We start from the raw sequence: 24,735 nt of genomic DNA, 5'->3' as shown, positions 1-24,735 counted from the left end.
CACACACACACACTTGCATTCACCCAAAACCGGTAAGTGAATAAATATGTAAAATATAAAAATTCTGTATCTATAGACCAGGAACAACATCACATAAAGATTCAACTAACAATTTGGGGGAAATAATCCATGTTTTGACAGAAACAAAGGGGAACAGTAGGCTTTTGCTGAGTCATTCAGACCTTTCGAGACATAATTCCGAGGAGTCTGAATCAGAAGGTGGGTTTGCAAAGTAGGGGTGGAATACCCAGGAGGCCCCGCACTCCTCCACGGTGAAAGACAGGTGTATTTACTGCCCAGGGATACATGGCAAAGTGACAAGAAGCAGATCATCAACTCCCACTGGAATGTAAAGAGTGCATCCCTACACATTCCATCATCTCTTTCCTTACTGTTGAAAGCATGTTTTCTCAGTTCTGTTTGCTATTCTAGGCTGGGAGATCCTTTACAAACATTGCCTTTTTATATTCATGGAGCAGCTTGCTTAAAATATCTGAGGCTCAGGTGTGTGCAAAAGGTTACAGTACACATGAAGGACAATGAACCTATAGAAATACATGAGGCAAAGGTTGAAAAATAAACTGATGTCATAGCCTTGAGCAACGATTCCCACCAAAATGTGATCAAGAAATTTGCTTCCAAAATTGTATAATTTGTTTAAAAAGAAAAATTGAATAACACAAAGCTAGTGTTTACTTTAGACTTATTTAGGGAAATTATATAACAGCTTTGAAAAGAACATAGCATTTCTAAAACTTCTACTTAAAAATAATGAAGGACTGACATTAATTGCTGACAGAAAATAAGGGCAGGAAACTAGCTTTCTGGCATGTTTTCTCAACCAGGGACCTCAAGATAAGCTCCTGAAAAAAAAAATATCAGTTTTTAGAGAACAGAGACAAAGCTAAAGAGAACTAATAAATAATTTACAGTATTCCAGTGGGGAAAAGAAGTATCTTACATCCATTCCTTCACTTCAGGAATTTTAAAAACTTCATAGGATAAACAATGTTCAAAAATTCAATTTTTAGCCTCTAATTTATTCCAGGAATATTTTCTTATTTTACAAAATTGCTATTGTCTTCCCAGGAGAAACCTATATTCACTGGGAAAAGTTAGCACATCTCAAATAGAGAGAATCAGAGTGTGGATAAAATGTCCTGAAATCGATAACACTATTTATAATGAGTTTTATATATCAGATGACCCTCTAACAGTAACAGGTAGTAGGAATGTGCTAGTTACAGATTTCTGCTGATTTTTAGTGAGATGAAGATTTGTTTGTTGGCCTGTCTCCCAATGGGGAAAGCAATAGCTTTCTACAATTATCCTCTTAAATTTAAAAAGAATATTGTGAAACTGATCTCTGATTATTAGAAGGGAAAATTAATTTTTAATTTTGGATAAAGATTCCAATGACCTTTCCTATCTCCAAATACGTACCTCCCTCTATTCCTGAGGACTGAGAGACAGTGAGAGAAAGGCCTAGAACAGGCGTAGACCAGAATTGAGAAACAAAGGGTAGCAAGGATGGAAAGAAGAAAATGATGAAAAGAATTAGTGAGAAAACAAGGTTACAGAGTGAAGTTGTTTAAGTAAGATGCAAATTATGAGGTAATTAATCTGTACAGCAAGACCCAGGTTTTCCCTAATGTGGTAGATTGTGTTTGGGGCTAGACCTTTTCAGGTAGTATGGGCCACAAGACCAGGCCCCACTCATATCGGTAGGACACAGAGCACACCACAACCAAATGTCTTTAAACAGAAAAAATCAAGTTTAAAGGAATTTCTAGAGCAGATGTGAAAGGAATAAAGGAGATTCAAAACAGTGTGTTGAGGGGGGATGGGTTAGCCTGGTGATGGGTATTAAAGAGGGCACACGTTGAATGGAGCACTGGGTGTTATATGCAAACAATGAATCATGGAACACTACATCAAAAACTAATGATGTAATGTATGGTGATTAACATAACATAATAAAATTAAAAAAAAAAACAGTGTGTTGAGAAAGGGAAAGACTGTTTTAGTTTTAAGAAGGGAGAGAGTGATGGAGAAAGGTCAGTGGGTAGTGGGGCCTGAGGAATAAAACAGGGGTTCCCTTGTGTCAGAGATCTGAGCTGTTTAAGGACCCATCCCACCATGATGACAGTCTTCCGATCTCTAATCCTTCCTCCTCCCCTTTTCCTCTCCTATCTTCCTGCCTCTTTCTCCTCCCTCTGGACGAATGCTCAGATCCTTGTCCATGTAGTAGGGGGTGACTCTGGATTTATGCCATCTGAGGATATAGAATGGGAGTTTATTCGGGCACCTAAAATAATTAGGGAGTAAGGACGATTTTACACACCACACACACACACACACACACACACACACACACACGGAAGAAAAAGAAAAGAAAAAATAATGAGTTAATTAAAGAAAGAGTAGAAGAGATCCCCTGAGGTCAGTTATATCCTGTTGCCTCATTCACTTAACTCTCAGAAACCTCTGGAATATGAAGAAAGGACTGAGAGGAGGAGGTCCACTCAGAGAAGCTCCAGAGGTGAGAAAACATATGCAAAAGATATTTCTACCCTTCTTTGAAAATACAAGGCTTGAGCTCCCATTTTACCAAGCAAACTGTGAGCTTATTGTGCTGAGACCCAGCAAAAATTTGATTTAAAAATCAGTATTCTATGTTATCTCTCCAATATTTCTTTGAGAAAAAAAAAGATGTAGTCTTTGGGTCTTTCTTTCTTACAAAATATTAACTTCATTCTATGCATGCACATTATTACACATGTGCCTTATTGTATATGTTCTGTGAGATAAAACTCTGTAAGATATTAAATTAATAGAAAATCCAAGAGCGAGATGAGAACAGATGAAAGTTTATAAAGTACATGGTAGCCTACGAAGTTAAGTGCTTTTAGTTCACTGCAGTTTCCTATAAATTCTTGAAGGTATAGTCTCTCCAATGATTGCAGGTTTCTAGAATATTAATTCATTGCAAATGTTGATAGTTTTTTTAAGAGAGAGAGAGAGAGAGAGAGAGAGAGGTGGGGGAGGGGCAGAGGAAGAGGGAGAGAGAGAATCCCAAACAGACTCCATGCCCAGCATAGAGACTGATGTGGGGCTCTACTCCCACAAACGTGAGATCATGACCTCAGCTGAAATCAAGAGTCAGACGCTCAAGCTAGTGAGCCACCCAGGTGCCCCGTAAACATTGATAGTTTAAACTTTCGCCTCAAGAATGTGAGACAGAATTTTAGAAATGGTTTTATTCCTATAATTTTTTTTAATCTTGAAAGATAAGATCATGAGTGTGCTTGTTGACAAAAGGTAAATAAATAAGGGTTATGCTCATCAATTGTTTTTCCTGTACCAACTATGTTCTCTTGTTATAACAGCTTTATAATACATTTTAGTATCTGGTAGGACAAATCTAGTCTTACTAATTTATATTTCCAGTCGTTTTTATTTTTATTTACATTTGTTTTTATTTACATTTTAAATAAAAAATGTATTTAAGTCATTTATTTAATTCTCCTCCAACTCAAATCCATCAAATTCTCATTAAAATTGATTAAATATGTATTAACTTGAAAAGAGTTGGCATTTTCATGATATTAAACCTTTCTGTAGAGGAACATGTGTACTTTTTTCTTTATTTAGGTTGTTTGGTTTAAAATTATATTTTTATAAAATGTCATAACTCCTCTATATAGGTCATGTCCTAACCCAATTTCTTTGTACAAGACAAATACCAGTTAAATGAATAGGAAGGACAGATGTAAAATGAAAAGGAAGGCTTTAAAAAAAAAGGCAGTTTAAGGCATTGGTAGTGGATACAGATGAGAAAGCAAAGAAGCAGCTGAGAGGCTGTCCACAAATTCTGGGAATGTGAGCACTAGGGGCTTTGGGGGCATTACTGGAGGCTGGCAAACCACAGTTCACTCTCCCTTCCAGCCTCCAGCTTCTTCCAAACCCTCAGTGATTTTGGAACTTCCAGCTCTAGTTCTTCTGATTTTCGTAGGGGTAGACATGACTTTTTGGCATCTGAAGGAATTAAGACAAAATTTTATTATCAAAAAGGCATGTTCCTATCATTGGGAAAGCCAGTCTTTGGACTCCTACTCAGCTGCATAAGAATGGGCCTTGGGCCCCGGAGCACTCCTTACCAGGAAATACAGAGCCCACACGGCCTGTGCTGGTCTTACCACCTTGTGTGGGAATATCCTTCCTTGTTTCAGGCGTAGTGAATGCTCCTTTGTCTCTGCTTAAAGTGTGTGCAATATATGGTATCTGGCCAACCACACTGTTTTATCTGTCCTTCCAAGGGGAGAGGGCACAGAGTCCCTTCCATTGAGGCACAAGAGGTTAGGTAAGCTAGGGGGACTGACACCCACTACCGAAGCCGAGTTTGCTGTCTCTTCTCTATGTATGGAAATGCTGTTCTATCTAGTACTTCACTGCATTGTGTTTTTCCTAAAGACCCTGATACCGAGCTGCAATGGGCAGAAGTGCTTAGAATCCTCCTCTGGGGTTGATAACCAGTGCACGGTACTTGGGCTGACATCTACTGAAACATTAGAAACAATAACCTTTTGGAAGTAGCTTCTGCTCAGTGACTTCAGTTTGGCATTCATAACCATAGACTGACTCTCTTTGAAGGAGGTAGTGATAGCTATGGACTGAGAAAGATAGCAAGGAGGGGCCCCTGAGTGGCTCAGTTGGTTAAGCATCTGACTCTTGATCTCAGCTCAGGTCATGATCTCAGGGTCATGAGATTGAGCCCCACATCAGGCTCCACACTCTGTGGGGAGTCTGCTTGTCCCTCTCCCTCTGTTCTTGCACTCTCTAAAATAAATAAATAAAATCTTAAAAAAAAAAAAAAAAGGCACCAAGGAATGCAATGTTGCTTAGAACAATGTTATTATTACTGATGGAAGATCAGGAGTTGATAACCCAAAAACCAACCCCTCCCACCCTTTCTTCCAATACATACACATATAAAATATTCCAAATCTCATTCTATCATTTCAAAAGAAGTTTAATGCCACTATACCAAGTCAACCATATAAGATTCTCCTCTGAAAAAATAATACTTTGTGTTATTTTCAGAAATATTTCTTTCATATATTGCAAAGAGGTTATTGGTTTCCCTATTTACTGAAATATGAAATGAAGGCTGCTTTACAATTACAGCAACTTTTTCAAGGAATAAAGGACATAGTCCAACTGATAATAAATATAAGGGAGAGAGATTGACTACAGAAGACAACAGTAGGCAGATAATAAAATGTTAAATATATTTTGACCTAGAAATACCCTTTATTTATAAGCTCTACATAGTGATTCTGAATTTTTAGATGGTGTTATTTGGACCTGTCAACCCAACCTCAAGGCTTTTACCTCAGTATTTTCTAAAGGGGAAGAAAGATTATACAAACACCTGAATAATTCCCTAACAGAACACACTGAAAAAAGAGCTGTGTCAGAACGAAAAATGTAGAGGATAAATAAAGCAGATGAATGTGCCCACTGAGTGAGATAACAGAAGACTTAATAAAATGAGAAGCGCCAGAGAAGGACCCGTCTCCAAGCTTGTAAATTTGAACAGGATATCAAATGATCTACAGCTATCCGAGGGATCTCTTTCAGCCTGTTGAAGCTAGGCAATAAAAGAGAGAGTGACTTCACACACAATCTCCCAAGTTAGAGTATCAGAAGACACATATCAGGTATGAAAGGCAAAAAATGCTGGCAGAAACATAGCCACTTGGGAAATCTCTCGAGGAACAGAAATCTTACAGGCAAGTTTCACCCTGGCCTTCATGGCTCAGGAAATGGATTCGAAAGTGACAAGTTGTACGTTCTAAAGGGACACCATCTTGTCTGTAAGGTCAAGGGAAAAAGAAGATGAGAAAATTATATATTTAGAGTGGAATGGAACAGTTCCAGATGGAATGTCCTGCATTAATAAATACTTTCTTAGGTAATCGATGTAAGGTCTTCAAGGTTGATGAATGAAAAGTAGTTTTTGAGAAGCTCCAGCATAACTGAATGTTTGCTGGGTCCATTCCGTATTTAAAAAGCTGGGCTAGCAAAGGAAAACAAGGCTATGCAAGAAATTTCCCGTATGATGTTACAACCTCCCAAACCTCCATATTAAGTTCATATTGTCAAGCAACCAGAGGGAGTGGAGAGAAATTTTTTAATAACTTTCCTCTGTTCATGACTCCATTGAAGTGCCCTTGGCTCTGCTATTTGACCACTTTTCTCAATATTTTGGGCAACAAAGGGCTAAGAATCGATCACAGACACAACTTTGGCTATCAGCCATTGAACCCTGGCAGGTTGCAGAGGGATAACGTGAGTGAGCTTCTTCAGTTAGCGGAGGGACTTAGGTCTTTGATATGCCATGATGGAGTCCTCCCAAGAATGTTGTTATTGGTTGGCAAGATGGTATTGAGACACATTCAAGTGGAGGGAAGTTGTATACAAATTATAATATAGGTAAGAAGTGACTATAGGTAAGGTTTCAAGAATAAATGAAAATGTTTAAATGCAATGAAGTAAAACTGATGAACTAATTAAAATAATACAAACAACATGGACTTTGCTTAGGACATCACCATATGTTCTGAACTTCATTTATCACTCTGCTAGTTTTTATACTTGTTTATAATTAGGAGCAGAGACAGAATCTTTTCTCACCAGTGTATGGTGAGTGTAGCCATGTTAGTCAATGTCACCAAGTAATAGCATCTGGCTACTTGGACAGTGTCAATGTCAGTACGTCTCCAGTCAGGATTGCTGCTAAATCAGAACACAAGGGAACCAAAAAAACAATGGTTGGCAATGAGTAAATTTTCTCCTGTATCCAAAGTCACACTATTAGTGAGTGGGACTGAAACTCATGAATCAAGTTCCTGACTCTAATCCAATGGAAATCTGGTAATGTACCTTTTATGATGCATAAATGGATGACTCTATAGAAAACAGGGATCATTTCTATGTAGATGCAATTTCTACTCACTAATCTGGTTCCTTGTATATTAACAAGAATTTTATGAATTTTTCCTTTAAATAAACACACAGTAAAACTGCATGAAAAAAGGTATTAATGCTCCCTTACATTAAAAAGAATAGGTAGAAAGGGCCAATACAACCAGCTAAAAACTTCAACTGCGTTTTTATTTGTTTTGTTTTTAAGATGGAATGACCCTCTCCTAGTGGGCAGACATTCACCATGGGGGTCCAGAATTAGAAAGGAAAATTGCTTTATAATTGTCTGAACAGGACCCAAATGTTAATGCCTGAGATTGCTTTTGGTCAGTTGCTCATAAATATGAGTATTTATGTTGTGTTTGTTAATCTTTTATGACCCAGCAGTCCTTTAGTAGTTATCTTGAAAATACAAAGTATAACGATGCTAAAAATGCAAGAAGCATCTAAATATGTATTCCTACACCTTAAGTAAAATAAAAAAGAGAAGTAAACCATCATGGTAGGTTAATGGAATGACACTTAAATTAAAATGCAAATACTTAAATAAAGCCAAACATGGCATAATATGTAATTCAATGTTAAAGTAAAAATATGAGTAACTTAATTTTCTTCTTAGAACAGTTCTACGGGTACAACATTCACTATATTGAGAATAGATAAAACCCTATAGGAAGAAGAAGAGATTCAGAAAAAAAAACGTTTCCTTTCTTTATCAAACACATATAACAAGTTTTTTCGAACTGTAAGTGCATGAATTTTTAAATAAACAGAATAAAGAAGGTGAGCATTTGTCTTTGGTCAATACAAAGGTGTGTCAGTTAATTATTGCACTGTTTTTTAAAATTCATAGTTCATACAAGTATGCCGTTTCCTGAGAAAGGTGAGAAGACTTAACTATACTTTGTCTGCTTTCATGGAATCTGTTAGCAAGGGGTCACCTCACCTGGGAACAGGTAAGGGATGCATGTAAATATGTACACAGAAATACAGATATAACAGTACATAGTTATATTTATGAAATGTTTATATTAATAAAAACATATTTATATAGTAATATAATATACTTATTTCCTATACTCACGTACCTATGTAAAGATATACATTACGTTACATACACATATTGATATGTGTTAGTTTTGGCTATGCACTATCTGAATGCTATGTTTCAACAGAGGCTTGCCTATCATCAAGTCAAAAAATGCCAGATTCTTGCTTTCTTTGCCACCCTTGAAGTGAGGATGTCACTATGAAGAAAAGACCTTACCAATCAGACTGACCAACCCAAGCTTTGCATCAAGAGTTAGTGACCTAAAGAAGTGGAGACTGAAAGAGCGTTCTGTGGCAGCAACTGCAATTTTCGCAGGATCAAGTTCCTGAGGACCCAGCGTCATTAGTGTCTTGGGCCTGTGGCCACAATGTGCTTGGCATTTAGTGGCAGCGTTGCGCTTGCCACACAGCTCTGCAGCCTGATTTGGAGCCTGATTTCAGGCTGTGTATCCTCCAAGCCTAGGTGTCCGGCCCTCCTAGACATTCTGTGAACTCATAATCTTGGAATACATTTGGCTTTTCACTAAATCAGCTCTAGTTAGTTCTGCAGCTGCCTCTGAGAAACCTTGCTGGTAAATTACAGAAGGAGTAACCAGAGTGACTAATGTGGAGAAAAAAGAAGAAATGATAAAGTTCTATTACCAGGGCAAGTGCATGGAGCCACAGGAGGAGAAGGCGAGTGATCTCCAGCGGTGCTACGAGGGGCTCGATGAGGAAGAGAAGACACATCCACCTGGATTTTCTGCTACAATCACCTTGCAGTGAACTTTTTTTTTTTTTTTGGAAAGGGAGAGAGAGAGAGGACAGCGGGGTGGGCGGGGAAGGGGCAGAGTGAGAATCTTAAGCAGGCTCCACGCCCAGCACAGGGCCCAACGCTTGATTTCACAACCCTGAGATCATGACCTGAGCCAAAATCAAGAGTCAAACACTTAACCCACTGAGCCACCCAGGTGTCTCACAGTGAACTTTTTCCATCTGAAATATCCATCCATGGGGACAGAAGGTCAGTGAAAATGGAAGTCTGGAAGCCATGATTCTAGCAGGTTCTTGTGAGGATGGAAACTAGGAAGGACGAGGCATATGGTTGTCAAGAAAAGGGGAAGATGTCTGCTGCAATGAAAGCCATGACATCCTCTCTTTATATATTCCTAATACAGTAAATCAGGTTATTTCTCATTTGTTAGAAATATGCTCACATTCCTCTCTGGACAAAATGCCACGAAAATGCCACAGATAATGTTGATCCAAGAGAATTGTGAGAACACAGTGAGGCCACACCTGCAGCCTCTGACCCCAACAAGCTCTTCCTTTGCATACTGGTTTGTCTAACTCCTAACTGTCGTCAAGGCCTCTCCTGGATCTCATCTGCCATTAAGACCCATGCTGATCCAACTACTGAATGCTCCCACCTGTTCCCCTGCTCTGCTCTGATTTCTTTCTACAAAGTATTTGTCCCCATCTAATATTTTCAGGGCTTACTTATGCATTACATTGGTTTATTGTCTGTCTCCCCTACCAGAATGTAAGCACTAAAGGGAAAGTAATTGTTGTTTTTCTCGGACACCCCAAACTCCTAAAATAGTTGTTGGCATGTAATAGGAGCTCAATAAATATTTGTTCAATGAATGAATGGATAAGGCTGGGGTGAAATAAGAGGCAGGGTGACAGAGACAAGATTGTTGAGATGACAAAAAGTCTCCATGGCCACATGAAGGCTTTAGATTTTATTCTGAGCGAGATGTGAAGTCATTAGATGTTACTGAGTACAGAGTACCTGTATCTGACAGATCAAGGGCAAAGAGCCAGTAGAGCAGCTGAACTTACCAAGGGATTAGTGATTAATGGGACAGAGCCTCAGAGGTCACTATCTAGGGATCCACATGTTCAGGTGGCCTTGGTCAGAAGAAGGCATAGGTACACAATATGTAAAGATGATTCTACACATAAACCACAAACTAGCTATCTTTTATGGTGTTTATTATCAGTCACCATTTTTTGGGTGGGGTAAATTACACTCTCCTGACAGTTATAATACATTTGTTTTAGAAATCACCTTGGTTATGAACATGGTAGTCATATTTTCTGACCCAAGAATGAAGTACATAGTTTAGAAAATACTTTTTCTAATCTACAAGTTTACTTATGTATGGTCTTCTAAAGGCATCAAAATTAAATCACATTTAGGGTTACATTTACACAAAATAGCACAGCAGAAAGAAAATGAAAAGAGTTTTAGAGGGTATTCAAGGGGCCACCTTAGTTAGATTATTACACTGATTGCAAAGGTGGATCAGACCATCAGGCTATGGTTTCAGGCTCAGAGGTATGTTACTCCAGGAATATATTCTGAATACACATGCAATGTAACTAGAGGTATGCTTTAGGAAGATTAATATGTTCACGACTTGGAATTAAGCTGGAAACTGGACCTCAGCATGTTAATTCAGACATTCCGAGTACAATTTTGAAATAAGGAGATTTGATAATTTGTATTATCAACTCCTGAGCCAGACCAACATGGGTTCAAATTGTAGTTCTATAACTTACTAGTTGTGTGGTCTTGGGTAAGCTACCTAATTGGCACACCATTTTCCTCATGTTTAAAATGCATATAAATAATAACATTTAGGAGAGATGATTCAAGGATTAAGGGAGTCAATAAGAAAAGCACTTGGAATAGGGCTTGGTACTTACTAAGAGCTAGCTAAGTGTTAGCTATTATTGTTGCTACTATTTCTACCTCTTAGGATAATATTAGACAGAAATATCTTCACGCTATATTTCTACTGCATTCAGTCTCTTTAAAGGGATGACCAACTGATATAAAATAATTCAATTATTGCTGTAAACACTCCAGAAAACTATGATATTTTATATATATATATATATATATATATATATATATATATATATACACATACATTTTATTTTAGAGAGACCAAGAGAAAACACTATGTCTGCATGTGAGAGAGGGGAAGGGCAGAGGGAGACGGAGAGACCGAATCTCAAGTAGACTTCACGTTAGGTGTGGAGCCCAATGTGGGGCTTGATCTCACAGCCCTGAGATCATGACCTGAGTTGAAATCAAGAGTCGGATGCTTAACCGACTGAGCCATCCAAGCACCCGGAAAACTATATTTTGAAAAGCAACACTGACTAATATTTAGAAGTAGAAAAATTCAAAGTCAAAATAGTCACTAATTTCATGATATGGCAAGGTTATAAAATTTCATATAACTGATATGGTTATATCAGTTTTGGTCATGGCTACGATTCATAAAATGATTACAGTTTGAAAGATACTGTGCTGTCGATTTTATATTTTACCATATTCTCCTAGTAACTCCATGAGATGGGCATTCTTATTTTGCCATTTGCCCGAAGAGGAAAAAGGCTTAAAGAATTTGGCAACTTGAATAAGGAATTAACCAGTAGTAAGGATCTCAGACTGGATTTGAATGCAGGCATTCTGACCCCCATATCTGCCCTATGCTTTTGAGGTTATGACAGGCAACCAAAAAAATGTGTGGTGATCTACAAATTAAAATTTAAAACAAAATGACTAATTTCCAGGAATTATGCCCAAAAACTCCGTAACAAAGCAAAATATTCTTCATCAGATACTCAATAATTTGATAATGTATATTTCACCCAGGATCAACGGGTAAAATAAAATCATAATCAAGAAGATGCTTTATAGAGTTCAAAACCCTAGAGACATGTTAGCATTCATTACCATTCTTGTGGATTCTTGGACTTGAGACTACTGAGTGTCTCAAAGCACAGATCAGATATTGGCTGAAACTAGGGTTCTATTAACTCAAAACTTAGGGGCAGAAACTTATCCGAAACTTCTTTACATGAAATACTCATTTCATATAAGCTGTCTAATGGGATAGGTGACAAAACTGCAAATGAAAGCTAAACTAAGACACTCATCTCTTAAAATATATTCTTGTATTTGTTCATTAAATTTGTTCAGAAAATACTGTTGAGTAATTTGGGTTCTAGGCAGCTGGGGATCCTATAGAGACCAAGATAAAAACATTGTTCCTGTTGTTGGAGAGACTATGTTCTGATGAAGGAGGCAGAAGATAGATAGACAGATAGATAGATAGATAGATAGATAGATAGATAGATAGATAGATAGATAATAGATAGATAGATAGATAAACAAAAAAGTCATTCTTATGAAGGAAACAGTGAGATGAGTCAGAGAATCACTGAGCACAGAGTTAGGGAAAGTGACTTCAGACAGGGCAACCCTAAAAGATCTATCTGAGGAAATGACATTCAGGCTGACTGAAAGATGAATAAAAACAAGGAAAAGGGTTCCAAGTACAGAAAACCTACAGAATTCATCAACAAGTGCACATCTCCAAAGAAACAACGTAAATGTTCCTTTCTCTCTCCTAACATCTTCTGTAAACTTCCAAATCTGTTTTCATTTTTATAAAATGCACTTCATTCATGAACTTCCTTGAGAGCATGCACCATACACTCATCTTCATAGCCCTGATATTTCATACAATGCCTTGACATTGTATGTCAAAAAGTACTCAAAAAGATACTTGAGGGCCACCAGATAAATAGATGAATGAAGGGTTAACAATGAATCTGGAAGGTTTCCTAAAAGAAATTTTAAAACTTACAGTTCAGGGTAATGTCAGCAAAAATGGCAGACTAAGGACTTCAGAGTCCCTCTTTAAAATCAATGAAAAATCTGATAAAATTTGTCAGAATCAACTTTCTCAGAACTTTGGAAATTAACCAAAGGCTTGCAGCAACCCAGGGAGTGTTTATTCAAGAAAAATGGCTAAATCTTCGTAAGAAGAACAAGCTTAATGACACTTTAACTTGCCCTATTCCCATCCCTCTCTCCATAGCTCCACCGTAGCCTTGAAAACCAATAGCCTACAACCACAGTGCAAACCAGCAGCCCAGCAGTTACCAGAGGGGTCAGAATAAGATGGGAACTCTTTCAAGACCTCATTCCTAGAGAGTTCTCATTATGTGACCTGTCTGGCAGGTCCCGGAAGGTCCCACTTACAAGACTATCTTTATCTGACCTGACTTGGAACTCACACAGTGGAATTTCCCCCAGGGGTATTGGTTGGAAACCTTTAAGGATAATTAACTTTGCAGTTACTGGAGGCAATAGATAACAGTTTGGACAAACAACAGGCAAACCAAAAAGATTAAAATGAAGAGCTAGGGAATGAGACGTCCCTGAGGCTTTAAAAGGTCCAGTGTATTCCTGGGAATTTAAAAATGCATGCACTTGTGTAGGACTGCACAAATGCCCAAGGCCTCATTCAGGCTCAGGAAAGACCCGAGAAGGCTCTATTGTCTACCTATGGCTGACCTTGGGTTTCTGTGCAAGTGGGAAGTGAAAGTTAAGGCAGTGTTACCAACTGCTTAGTTGAGTGTTGAAGGCATGCTCCAACATGCAAACAAAATCCTAAACATGCAAACATGGGAGTCTTATTGGTTCTTAGTGTAAAGAAATCTTTGTCCAACTATTAGCTGAATACTAAACTAACCAAGCAGAAACATATGTGGCCACACATGATAATAATACAAAATACAATGTAATAATACAAAATTTCCAGAATTAGTTAATGAAGTCAATAAACACACAAACAAGGCTATGACAAGCAGCAACAGCAATAAACCATGAGGAAACAGGAGAATCTGATTTCCAGAGTTGCTACATTGTATTATTTAAAATGTCCAGTTTTCAAAAAAAATGCAAGACATGCAATGAGAAATATGTAATAATACATGGAACAAGAAAACATAGACCATACACAGGGGAAAAAAGCAATCAGTAGAAACTATCCTTGAAAAAACCCAGATGTTGGACTTATAAAAAAAAAAGACTTTAAATAAGAGATTTTAAATATGGTCAAAGACTTTAAGAAAAATTGTGTTTAAAGAACAAAATAAAGAATATTCATAAGGAGATATAAATTATAAATAATAAAGATGAGGACAGAGAAAAATGAAATAGTGAATAGAAAAGTGATACAAGAAAATAAAATCAAACAAAATCAACAAAACCAAGAGCTAGTTCTTTGAAAACAAAACGGACAATCCTTTAGCTAGGGAAAAAGGAAAGGAAAAAAGAGAGAGGACACAATTATTAAAAACAAGGATGAGGGAGATACTTTTCTAGTGATTTTACAGAAATAAAAAAGATTGTGGGCAGTAATATGAAGTTATATGTACCAAGTTAAATAACTTAGATGAAATGGACAAATTCCTTAAAAAGACACAAACTACAAAACTGACCCAAGAAAAAATAGTGTTACTAAATGTGTGAAACAATACAGAGAAGTTTAGCATGGCCCCTGCATAAGGATAACATGCAAATTCGTGCAGTGTCCCTATTTTTCTGGGTCTGTAATGTACAGCAGTGACAACCAGTTAGCAACACTGTATTATGCATTTGAAAGATGATAAGAAAGTAGATCTTAAAAGTTTGCGCCACAAGAAAAAAATTATAGCTTTGTGATAATGGATGTTAACTAAACTGATTGTGGTGATCATTTCACAGTATATATATGCATATGGCAAATCATTACATTGTACACCTAAAATTAGTGTATGTGTAATTTTGTGTCAAATTATATTTTAATTTTTACACAAATTTACACAAATTTACACAAATGTAAAATTATGTGTCAGTTATATTTTAATAAAAAAGAAGAAATATATACCCTGAATAGACCTGTAACAAGTAGAGTGATTGAATTAATAAAAAATTTCTCACAAAGAAAATCTCAGCACCAGATCACTTCACTGGTAAATCTTTCCTATTAGTTAAAGAATAATTAACATCAATCCTTCACAAACTCTTCCAAAAAATATGAGGAGTGAATACTTCTGAAGTCATTCTATAAAGCCAGAATTATCCTGATACGCAACCCTGACAAATACAAGAAAAGAAAACCACAGATCAATATCCCTTATTAATATAGATGTAAAATTCCTAAAATTCCTTAATAAAACACTAGCAAACTGAATCCAGCAACATAAAAATGATATATGCTATATGGATATAAATACCTATACGTAATATGGATATTTTATATCCATAAAAATTGTATGTATTATACCACATGACTAAGTAGGATTTATCCCAGGAATGCAAGGGAGAGTCAACATGTGAAAATCAATTAATGTATAACATCATGGTACAAAATAAAACATTATGCTAAGTGAAAAAAGCCAGACACAAAGGACCAATGATTCAACAGCAGCTTGTACCCTGAAACTTATAAGAAAGTTGAGCAACATGCCTGAGGCCATAGAGATGTGAAGAGGTGTCCAAGTCACTAAAGCCATCTCCAAGAAAGAAATGGTCATCTTGTAATAGTGAAGAACTAAGAATGGAGAACTGCTGTATTGAGTCAGATTCTTGTTCCATGCACTCTAATGTGCTTTCTTTGACAGGATCCTTTGTATGGACACTTCTTGAATATCAACCTCCAAGAGTGAGTGAGTAATTTCCTCTCACATCCAAATTCCTGAGCTGCTACTACATCTTATACATGAATTGATCTGAATTGCTTCCGTATAAAAACAGCAAAAAACATTTGATATTTTATGTAAATTGTTTTCAAGTTTGCAAGAGTCTTAAAAACTGAAAGCTTTGATATATATGTAGCTAATACACTGGTATCGCTATTTGAAGGAGCCTTTGTCTGTCAGTGGAGAACAATGGGTTCTAAAAATAAACCAGAATGTAGAAAAAGAATAAAGGTTTTGTCTTTCTCCATCGGACTGTGTTCGAGTTCAAGATTCAACTATTGTAGACACTTAGATGAATGTAATACTTCTGTTGTAGCCTTTGGGTCAGAGAGGCTCCTGATTATCTCCACCGTCCCATAACTACTTCTTGATTTCCTAAAGACCAGGATTTGGGAGAACCCTAAATGAGGAGAAGACTCTAGTAGGGAAATGCTGAAGTTGGAAACGTGACGGTCAAGGACACATTCCCTTTTATTGTTTGTGGACATAAAGGCATGCGTATTTCCATTAACTTTGTAGAGGTAAGCTCCATAAAGGCAAGTAGTTTTCTCTTGTACTCACTAACGTTTATCTCCAGAATCTAACTTGTTAGCATGGTTTACACTCAGTGATTCTAATCCTCACTATTTCTAGGAGATAAGACTCAAGGCTCAAGAGACAGCGTGGCTTAGATAGTCATGTTGAGCAAGCCAATTTGCTTTCTGGCTTTAATTCAATTAAGAAGCAGTAGAAAATAAAGAATAAAATATCAAATAAAATATTTTCAGCAATCATGAAGCGGGGGGGGGTGCTGTTAATTGGCATCCTACCTTTGTCCCATTATATTGTTTTTTTTTCCAAGTCATTTATTATTCTTTTTATATCAGAATACATAATTTGACATATTAAGGTTTTTCTAAAAGATACTACTTCCAAACAGGTCAAATTATGGATCAAATAAACAAGTAGTTGAACGCTCTCTCCATTCAAGCTTATTTCTGCTTTTTTTAAAACAGATGATGATAGAAGAGTCCAAATCTGAACTAAAAACTACAAGGTGTCAATCCCCATCTACAGTTCTAACCCCCCAAATCTCTAACTTTTAAAACAGTTCCTTTGGTGACAAAACCTTACTTGACATCTTTGTTATGTAATACATGCACTGTATTACTTTTTACAAAATCTAGAAAATCCTGAATTCCAAAAATAATTGAGGGGCCAAGAGATTTGAAGAAAAAGCCTGTGTGTGTGTGTATGTGTGTGTGTGTGTGTGTGTGTGTGTATTTACATATAAGTAGCGAAATTAGGGAAATAAACAATCTCTCCAGCATTTTCATGATTTGGAAAGTAAGGGGGTTAGACTAGATGCCCTCTAAAATCACCTGGGCAGTAATTAAATTCTAGGAATCTTCCTGATCAGTTTATATCCTGAAACACACAACAACTTGTGTTCAATTTTGGATTATGCTCAATTTCTATAAAATTCTGGGCATTTAGTTTTGCCCATAACATGTGACAAGCGCACATTAGATATCTCTGCAACTAGGTAAGTTCATTCAGGTTTAGTACCTGCTGTGCCAAACACAGAAGATATGCCTTCCAGAATGGTCTCGTGGACAGTGGGATGAGAGAGGACAAATCCAAGTGTCCAAAATGCAACCTTAATAAAACAAAACAAAAAACATGTATCACACAATACAACCTTCTTTGAAAGCGAATAAAAGCATACTTAGTATTCGCCATAAACATTAAAAGAAACCAGGAAAATGTTTAAATTAAACTTAAAAGCATGCTAGTAAGGAGCAGTTTTGGAAACAACTAGATTTTATGAATAAGAGAGATGTTATAGACCTCTGAGAGGTCAAATCTATACTTTTATTCTGTCACTATAATTTAATTCTGTTGTTTATATAGATTAAACTATCTTTACTACAAAATGAAGCAGGATTCTTTTTACTAATACACATTATAAAATATTATATATGCATACATTAAATATTCAGAAACAGCAAATTATGACACTTAAAATGTTAATCCAAATGAAAATATTTTTTAAAATTTAATTTTCATGAAATAGAAATGAATGAGCAAATCATATATTCCGCAAATAAAATATGGTAATTTTCAATAAGTGCAGAAAAATATACCTCAAATCCCATAAACTAAATTATGAGAGTACTCAATATCAAAAATAATGGTCCCTTCACACCTGAATGTTACTCAACATAGCATGCTTGTAAATTCTCTCTCTAGACCAAAGAAAATTATTTCACATCTTTCCTCATTGTGGTATTACAAGGTTAAAATTATACTGCCATATATTTCAAAAATTAACTTTCCACTAACTCGGGTAGATGTTTTTGTTTCTATTTTTAGATTACACACTAGAGGAAACCTGTATAAAATCAATAAAAGAAGTTTGGGTTTCCCTTGCCTCTTTTCTGTAAACACGTATTACACGTATTGTAAAAGAAATTTCATCTAGGAAAATCAGTCCTGAAAGACTCAGATACTACTTCATATTTGAAACACTTAAGTCTTTTTGTTTCTTTTGTGAGGTAACTTTAAGTACCTTTACATAATCCCAATACTCCCCTCTGTGGCCAAAAAGGGAAGAGCAACTGTCTAAAGGGAAGCAGTCAAGTAAGCCAAATTCAATACTCCTCATGGTTTTCCGCCCTGGGGCATGAAACCCACTGGTGCCAGGGTAAATACGGTACCAGAGAACCAAGGCCACCACCATCTGGAGAGCCTCTTTCCACGGCATGATTCAGATTACCGAAGACTTACCCTAGACATCATCCAGTCCATTTTACAGTATAAGAAACATGCTCAGAGAGCTCTCTTCTCTTGTCCCCACTCGGACCCCTGCTACTATTATCTACGGATGGAAGTGCTGAATTACTGGATTTAATTAATAACCACTCCATACTCAATTCATCTCATTTAAAGGGTCAGAGTTCACACTGGGGGAAAAATAGCTTAGTGATAGCACACAGATTCTCAGTTACACAAAAGAGGGGTTCAAAGTTATACTAAATAGTGCTTAGAGTTTTAGAGATTCACAAAAATTGGGTAATACTTATTTTATAATGAATACAACGAATTCAGCTAAATTATAAATGGCTGTACGAAGGTTCTATTTATCATTTTTAAATTTGGTAAAAAACTCAATTACATATTTTTGAAAAGAAGAGTCACATAAAAGACAGGTATGAGTAAATAAGAAATTTACATATATTACTGAAACAAACAAGAATAAATGACCTTGGGATCTTTGCGCACTCCCAGTTAAAAATTGCTCCCCAAAGTAGCAATTAGTATTTTGCCAAAGGGGTCAGGTCTATGAGGGCTGCTCAAAAAGGAGAAGGGCCACCTGACTCACTGAACTTCACAAGCAGCCGCTGCAATGTTTTGGAGTAAGAATAAAGTGAAAGGGACAAGGAGGAAAGCCCTGCCCAGTAAGAGAAGATGAAATGGGTATGTTCTTCAGCATCATTTATTCCTCCATTCAAAAGAGATTTAACAAATACTCATGGAGTCTCTATAAGAGGTCAGACAGTCTTCTACAATCATGGTAAACACAAACATGTAGAAGATACCATTCTTGCCCAAAGAACTTTCACATCTAGTTGGGGATATGAAATAAAAATCAGGAGGAAAAAGAGCTAAGTGTACCGGCAATGGGTGGGACAGACAACATAGGCTGTGGGAGTTGAGGGTGAGGCGGGGTGGGACGGGGGATTGTGGAGTTAGGATTCAGAAAGAGCTTGGGAGAAGCGATAACAAAGATAAAACGTCAGCGGTACAATTCGTTTTGGAAAAATGTTCCTAAAAATTTCATTTGGCAGGAATTTCTTGTAAGTTGGAAATGGTTTTCCCATACAAGTGATTTCACTAATTATGGCTAATATTTTGGGCCAGTCTACCAAGGTGCACCTCGACAACAATGGAGCCTTCTAGTGATCTGTCCTGTCCCAAGACTACCTCAAGCCCTAACTCTGAGTTCCACAGGCTTTGAGGCAGAGCCCAGAATGGGAGAGAAGAGAACCTGACCTGGGCACCAAGAAAGGCCAGGCCCCAACACCTGTCCGATGGCGGGGCTTTTTGGGGTTCTCTAAGTGTTGATGGGAGATCACAGAAGCCAGACAGCAGTGGTCACTCCCACCCTGGGGCATTTGAGTGGTCCAGTTTTGGAAGCCAGGGCAGTTTATTAATGGGCCATTGAAAGTAATGATTGAAATGATGGCCTTACTTTTTATAAAGGAAGAAAGCTAACATTCATTGAGCACCTTCTTTCTTCAAGGGACTGTCAGCCACTTTCCATATCTTAAAAATAATAATGCTCATGACCATCCTATGAGGTAAATAACATTCATCCTATTTTATAGATAAGAACACTGAGGCTCAGAGAGGTTAAACACTTGGCTCGCTGTCACCCAGCACTGGGATTTGACTTTGGGCCTGACTCTAAAGCCTTTCCAGTGTCTCTGCCTGCACACCAGCTGCCTCTTGGAGGTGCCAACAACAGCCAGCAAGATGGAACTCTCACTAATCATCAGACACTTTCTTTCTGAAATTCATTATTTAAATCCTTTCAGGCCGGTGCCAGGAACAAATTCCAAGGAAGTGACTTCCCCTGAGTCAGATCAATGAGGCTTTGTGTCCCTTTCTTCTGGAGGATCTCTCTAATGAGATCTTGAAAATTTATCCTGTGACAGGAGTGGCAGTTTTGTTGCTGCTTTGGGAGCTGTTCTGGGTTCGCCTTTTAATTTTGCTATAGCTTAATCAGTATTCAAGAAAACAATGCAAAGAGAAATCAGGGCATAATATCAGAGGTACATAGAGAAGGGGAAAGGATTAGACGATTTTTATTTGCCCATGCCAGATGAACTACATATGGCAGAGAGGCCAGAATTTCTATTTCTGCTCTTTACCCAATCAGTTTTATAACACTGTTATGAAAAGAAACTAGACTATCAGTACTTAGAAAGCCTTCACTAAGAGGATGGAGAAATAAATAATACCTGAAATATCTCATTTCTATTTGTTGGAAGAAAAAAGAAAATGGCCACCTTTATCATTAGAGATGGGTTGAATATTCCTGTTCAGTAGAAAACAAATATGTAAAAAGGGTTACCCTTTAATTCCTCAAATAATATCAGTGCAGCTTAAGCTAATGTGAGATCCTCCCTGATGTGCATCAGACAAGAAGGGGCAGACATATCACATGGCTTTAATCTAGTTCATAACAGCTTTAGAAAGAAAGAGTTAAAAAGTCTCTGCTCTCTTTAGTATTGTGAGTTCCAAAGTCACCATCTCCATTCATGCGGAAGCTTACAGGACCAAGATGCCAAGAAACACAAACAGGAATGGTGTGCAGAAGGAGAATGGGTAGAGGGGAAGACAAAGAACTAATATTCACTGGGCACCAGTTGGGTTTATCTCACCAAATCCTCACAACCACCTTGTGGAGAAAGGAGGGTTACCATTTATTATGTACCCAAGTCCTAGGACCATATCAGGAGTTGTATTATCCCTTTGTTACCCATGAGGAAATGGAGGCTGAGGGTTTAAATTCTCTCCATGAGATTCTATAGCTCTGGTGGGGGTTATCTTGATTCAAGCCCAATTCTATCCCAGACTATCCATTTACCTACTCTCTCCCCAGTAAAATGTTGGAGTCAAGACTTACTCGTCTTTGCAGCATCAATACTAAGCATGTTGCCTGACAAAGATAGTACTCCATAAGCAGGTGTTGTCACAACTAACCCCAAGGTACAAGCTTTTCCCTTAGCCTGCTACAGGCTTGCCTTGCAGAGGGCAGAATTCACTTGACATCTCTGCTCTGCCTCCTTTGTGATCTTATGAGATTTCATTAGGCATTCAGTTTTGTTTTTCTAGCTCACAACCAAATCCACTGTAGCCTTTTTCTTTCCCATGATCAAGAAGTGAAAAGACTGAAAAAAAGAAAGAATAATGAAGGAAAAAAACTGAAATTGCAGTAGACAGAAGTGTAATCCTTACTTTACTAATACTTACAGGGACAGCATTGGACAGAGAAGCCCAAAGCAATAAGAGCCCATAATTGGGGCTCATTTCTTCCTTTCTTTCCGTCTCTACGATATCCAGCATAGCCTGTATTAATGTCTGTTAAAAGAAATACATTTTATCAAACCACAGCTATGTGACAAAGAATGATGTTACTAAACAAAGACCATGCATTTTTCCTTAATCTCAAATATATTATTTCTGCCATTCCTAGGTTTGCAGCTAAGGGATTTATACACTTACCGGTAGCATAGTAATTAGGAATAGGGACTCTAGAGCACAACTGCTTTACTGCATTGCTTCAAATCCTGGCTTTTTTTTTTTTTTCTTAAAGACTTTATTTTTTAGAGCAATTTTAAGTTTACAATAAAATTGAAAGTACAAAGAATTCCCATATAACCCTTACCCCCACACATGCATAGTCTTCCCTACTTATCAATACCATTCACCAAAATGGTATTTTTTTTTTTTACCATGGATCAAGGACATTGACACATCACAATCACCTAAATTCCATAGTTTACCTTAGGGTTCACTCTTGGCATTGTAAAATCTATGGGTTGGGACAAATGCATGATGATATATATATCTACCATTATAATGTCATGCAAATTATTTTCACTGCCCTAAAAATTCTCTATGCTCTGCCAATGTATCTCTCCTCCCTCCCCAACAACCACTGATCTTTTTCCTTTCTCCACATCTTACCTTTCGCAGAATGTCATATAGCTGAAACCATACATTATATAGCCTTCTTAGATTGGTCTCTTTCACTTAGTAATATACATTTATGGTTCCTTCATGTCTTTTCATGGCTTGATGGCTCATTTCTTTTTAGTGCTGAATAATATTCCATTCCCTAGATGTACCACAGTTTATCTATTTACCTACTAAAGGGCGTCTTGATGGCTTCCAAGTTTTAGCAGTTATGAATAAAACTATTATAAACATCCATATGCAGGTTTTAGTGTGGACATAAGTTTTCAAGTCATTTGGGCAAGTATCAAGGAGCACAATTGCTAGATTTTATGGCAAGAGTATGCTCTGTTTTGTAAGAAACCACCAAAGTGTTTTCCAAAGTGTCTGCACCATTTTGCATTCCCATCAACAATGAAGAGTTCCTGTTGCTCCATGTCCTCACCAGGAGGTGAGGTGTTGTCAGTGTTCCAGATTCTGACCATAATGAGCGTAGTGGTATCTCAAGGTTGTTTTCATTCGCCTTTCCCTGAAGACATGATGTGGAGCCTCTTTTCATGTGCTTCCATCTTCTCTCATGGATTGTGCATTTGATGTTATATCTAAATAGGCATCACCATACCCAAGGTCAACTAGCTTTTCTCATAGGTTATCTTCTAGTAGTTTTATACTTTTGCATTTTACACTTATGTCTATGATTCATTTGAGTGAATTTTTGTGAATTGTATAAGATCTCTATCTAGATGCTTTCTTGCTTTCTTTCTTTCTTTCTTTTTTCTTTTTTTGCATGTGGATGTCTAGTTGTTCCTGCACCATTTGTTGAAGAGTCTATCTTTGTTTCACTATATTGCCTCCAGCTTCTTTGTCAAAGGTCAGTTGATTATATTTAAAGGGGTCTATTTCTGGGCTCTCTATTCTGTTCCATTGATCTACTTGTCTATTCTTTCACCAATACCACACTATAACATTACAGTAAATCTTGAAGTTGGGTAGCATTGCTCTTTTGAAGAACTTTGTTCTTCTCCTTGAATATTGTGTTGGTGATTCTGGGTCTTTTGCCTCTCCATATAAACTTTAGAATCAGTTTGTTGATATCCATAAAATAACTTCATTGGGATTTTGATTGAGACTGCATTGAATGTATAGGTTGAGTTGGGAAGAACTGACATCTTGACAATGTTGAATCCTCCTATCCATGAACATAAAATATCTATTTACATAAGTTCTTTGGTTTTGTTCATCAGAGTTTTGTAGCTTTCTTCATACAGAGCTTATATACCTTTTGTCAGGTTTATACCAAGTATTTCATTTTGGGGAATACTAATGTAAATGGCACATTGTGTTTCTAGTTTCATACTCCACACATTCATTATTGGTACATGGGAAAGCAATTAACTTTTGGATATGAACTTGTATCCTGCAACTTTGCTGTAATTGTTTGTTAGTTCCAGTAGTTTTTTGTTGATTCTCTTGGATTTTCTACAAATATAATCATGACATCTGTGAACAAAGACAGTTTTATGTCTTCTTTCCCAGTATGTGTAACTTTTATTTCCTTTCTTGATTTATTGCATAGGACTTCCAGTACTGTGTTGAAAAGGAGTGGTAAAGAGGACATCCTCGCTCTGGAGTTCTGGTACCAATTTCTAATGTGTGTGTATATGTGGAGGGAGGAGTCCCAAACAACAATACAAATACTCAGGATACTATCTGGGTGCCCTATAATTCAACTCAGTTCAACTCAATCCTGACACCATCTACCTAGAACTAGCATGAGGTTCTACAAGTTAAGGGTTTTGTCCTACAAGACTATACCCTTTCTCCACTCCCACCTGCCCTCCAGATGCCAGTCATGGCCCAGGTTATTACCTGTACTTTGGACCAACTGGCTACAGATTGGAGGTTCTAACAGCCTCCTCCTTGGACTTCAGATGCCAGCTGCAAGTCTAGGCTGTTATCTGTACTTCTGGCTGACTGGCTGTACAAATCAGAGGTACCCACAACCCCTTCCTCAGGTTCAGTTAATTTGCTAAAAGTGAGAGAAACATTTTATTTACTGGATTATTATTATAGAAGGATATGATAAAGGATACAGACATGCAGATAACCATACATAATCATTTCATTTATATACAAGCACACATAAGTGTGTATGTCTATATATATATGTATATATATATATATATCTGAATATAGTATTGCTATAATTTGGACAAATTGTTACCTGTTAGATCAATTAAGAATAAGGAAAATAAATTTCTATTTCACCTTTACTTATTTCTTCTTTGATGCTCTTCCCTTCTTTATGTAGATCTGAATTTCTGACCTGTATTATTTTTCTTCTCTCTGAAGAACTTCCTTTAGTATTTCTTATAAGGAAGGTCTACTGACAACAAACTCCCTCATTTTTTGTTTGTCTGCAAAAGCCTTTAT

The 24,735-nt window shown here is 37.1% G+C and overlaps 1 protein-coding gene and 1 pseudogene across 3 annotated transcripts in view; one reads left to right on the top strand and one right to left on the bottom strand.

The window, feature by feature from the left end:
- Nucleotides 1-24,735, bottom strand: part of CYP39A1 (cytochrome P450 family 39 subfamily A member 1) — a 95,317-nt gene that overhangs the window by 46,477 nt on the left and 24,105 nt on the right. For all 3 annotated transcript variants that reach the window (XM_028097463.1, XM_028097458.1, XM_028097461.1), the window contains 2 exons: nucleotides 21,598-21,705; nucleotides 17,125-17,215 (listed from right to left, as the gene is read on the bottom strand). In XM_028097463.1, the coding sequence (XP_027953264.1) occupies nucleotides 17,125-17,215; nucleotides 21,598-21,705 (199 nt within the window). The remainder of the gene's footprint in view (nucleotides 1-17,124; nucleotides 17,216-21,597; nucleotides 21,706-24,735) is intronic.
- LOC114204689 (U6 spliceosomal RNA) lies at nucleotides 14,338-14,438 on the top strand (annotated as a pseudogene).

This window comes from Eumetopias jubatus, unplaced genomic scaffold (assembly GCF_037043125.1).
Source record: "Eumetopias jubatus isolate StellerSeaLion01/CBP00866 unplaced genomic scaffold, mEumJub1_p1.0 scaffold_6, whole genome shotgun sequence".
Lineage (NCBI taxonomy): Eukaryota > Metazoa > Chordata > Mammalia > Carnivora > Otariidae > Eumetopias > Eumetopias jubatus.
Note: the sequence above shows the minus strand (reverse complement) of the source record. Positions and strands in the feature narration are given on the sequence as shown.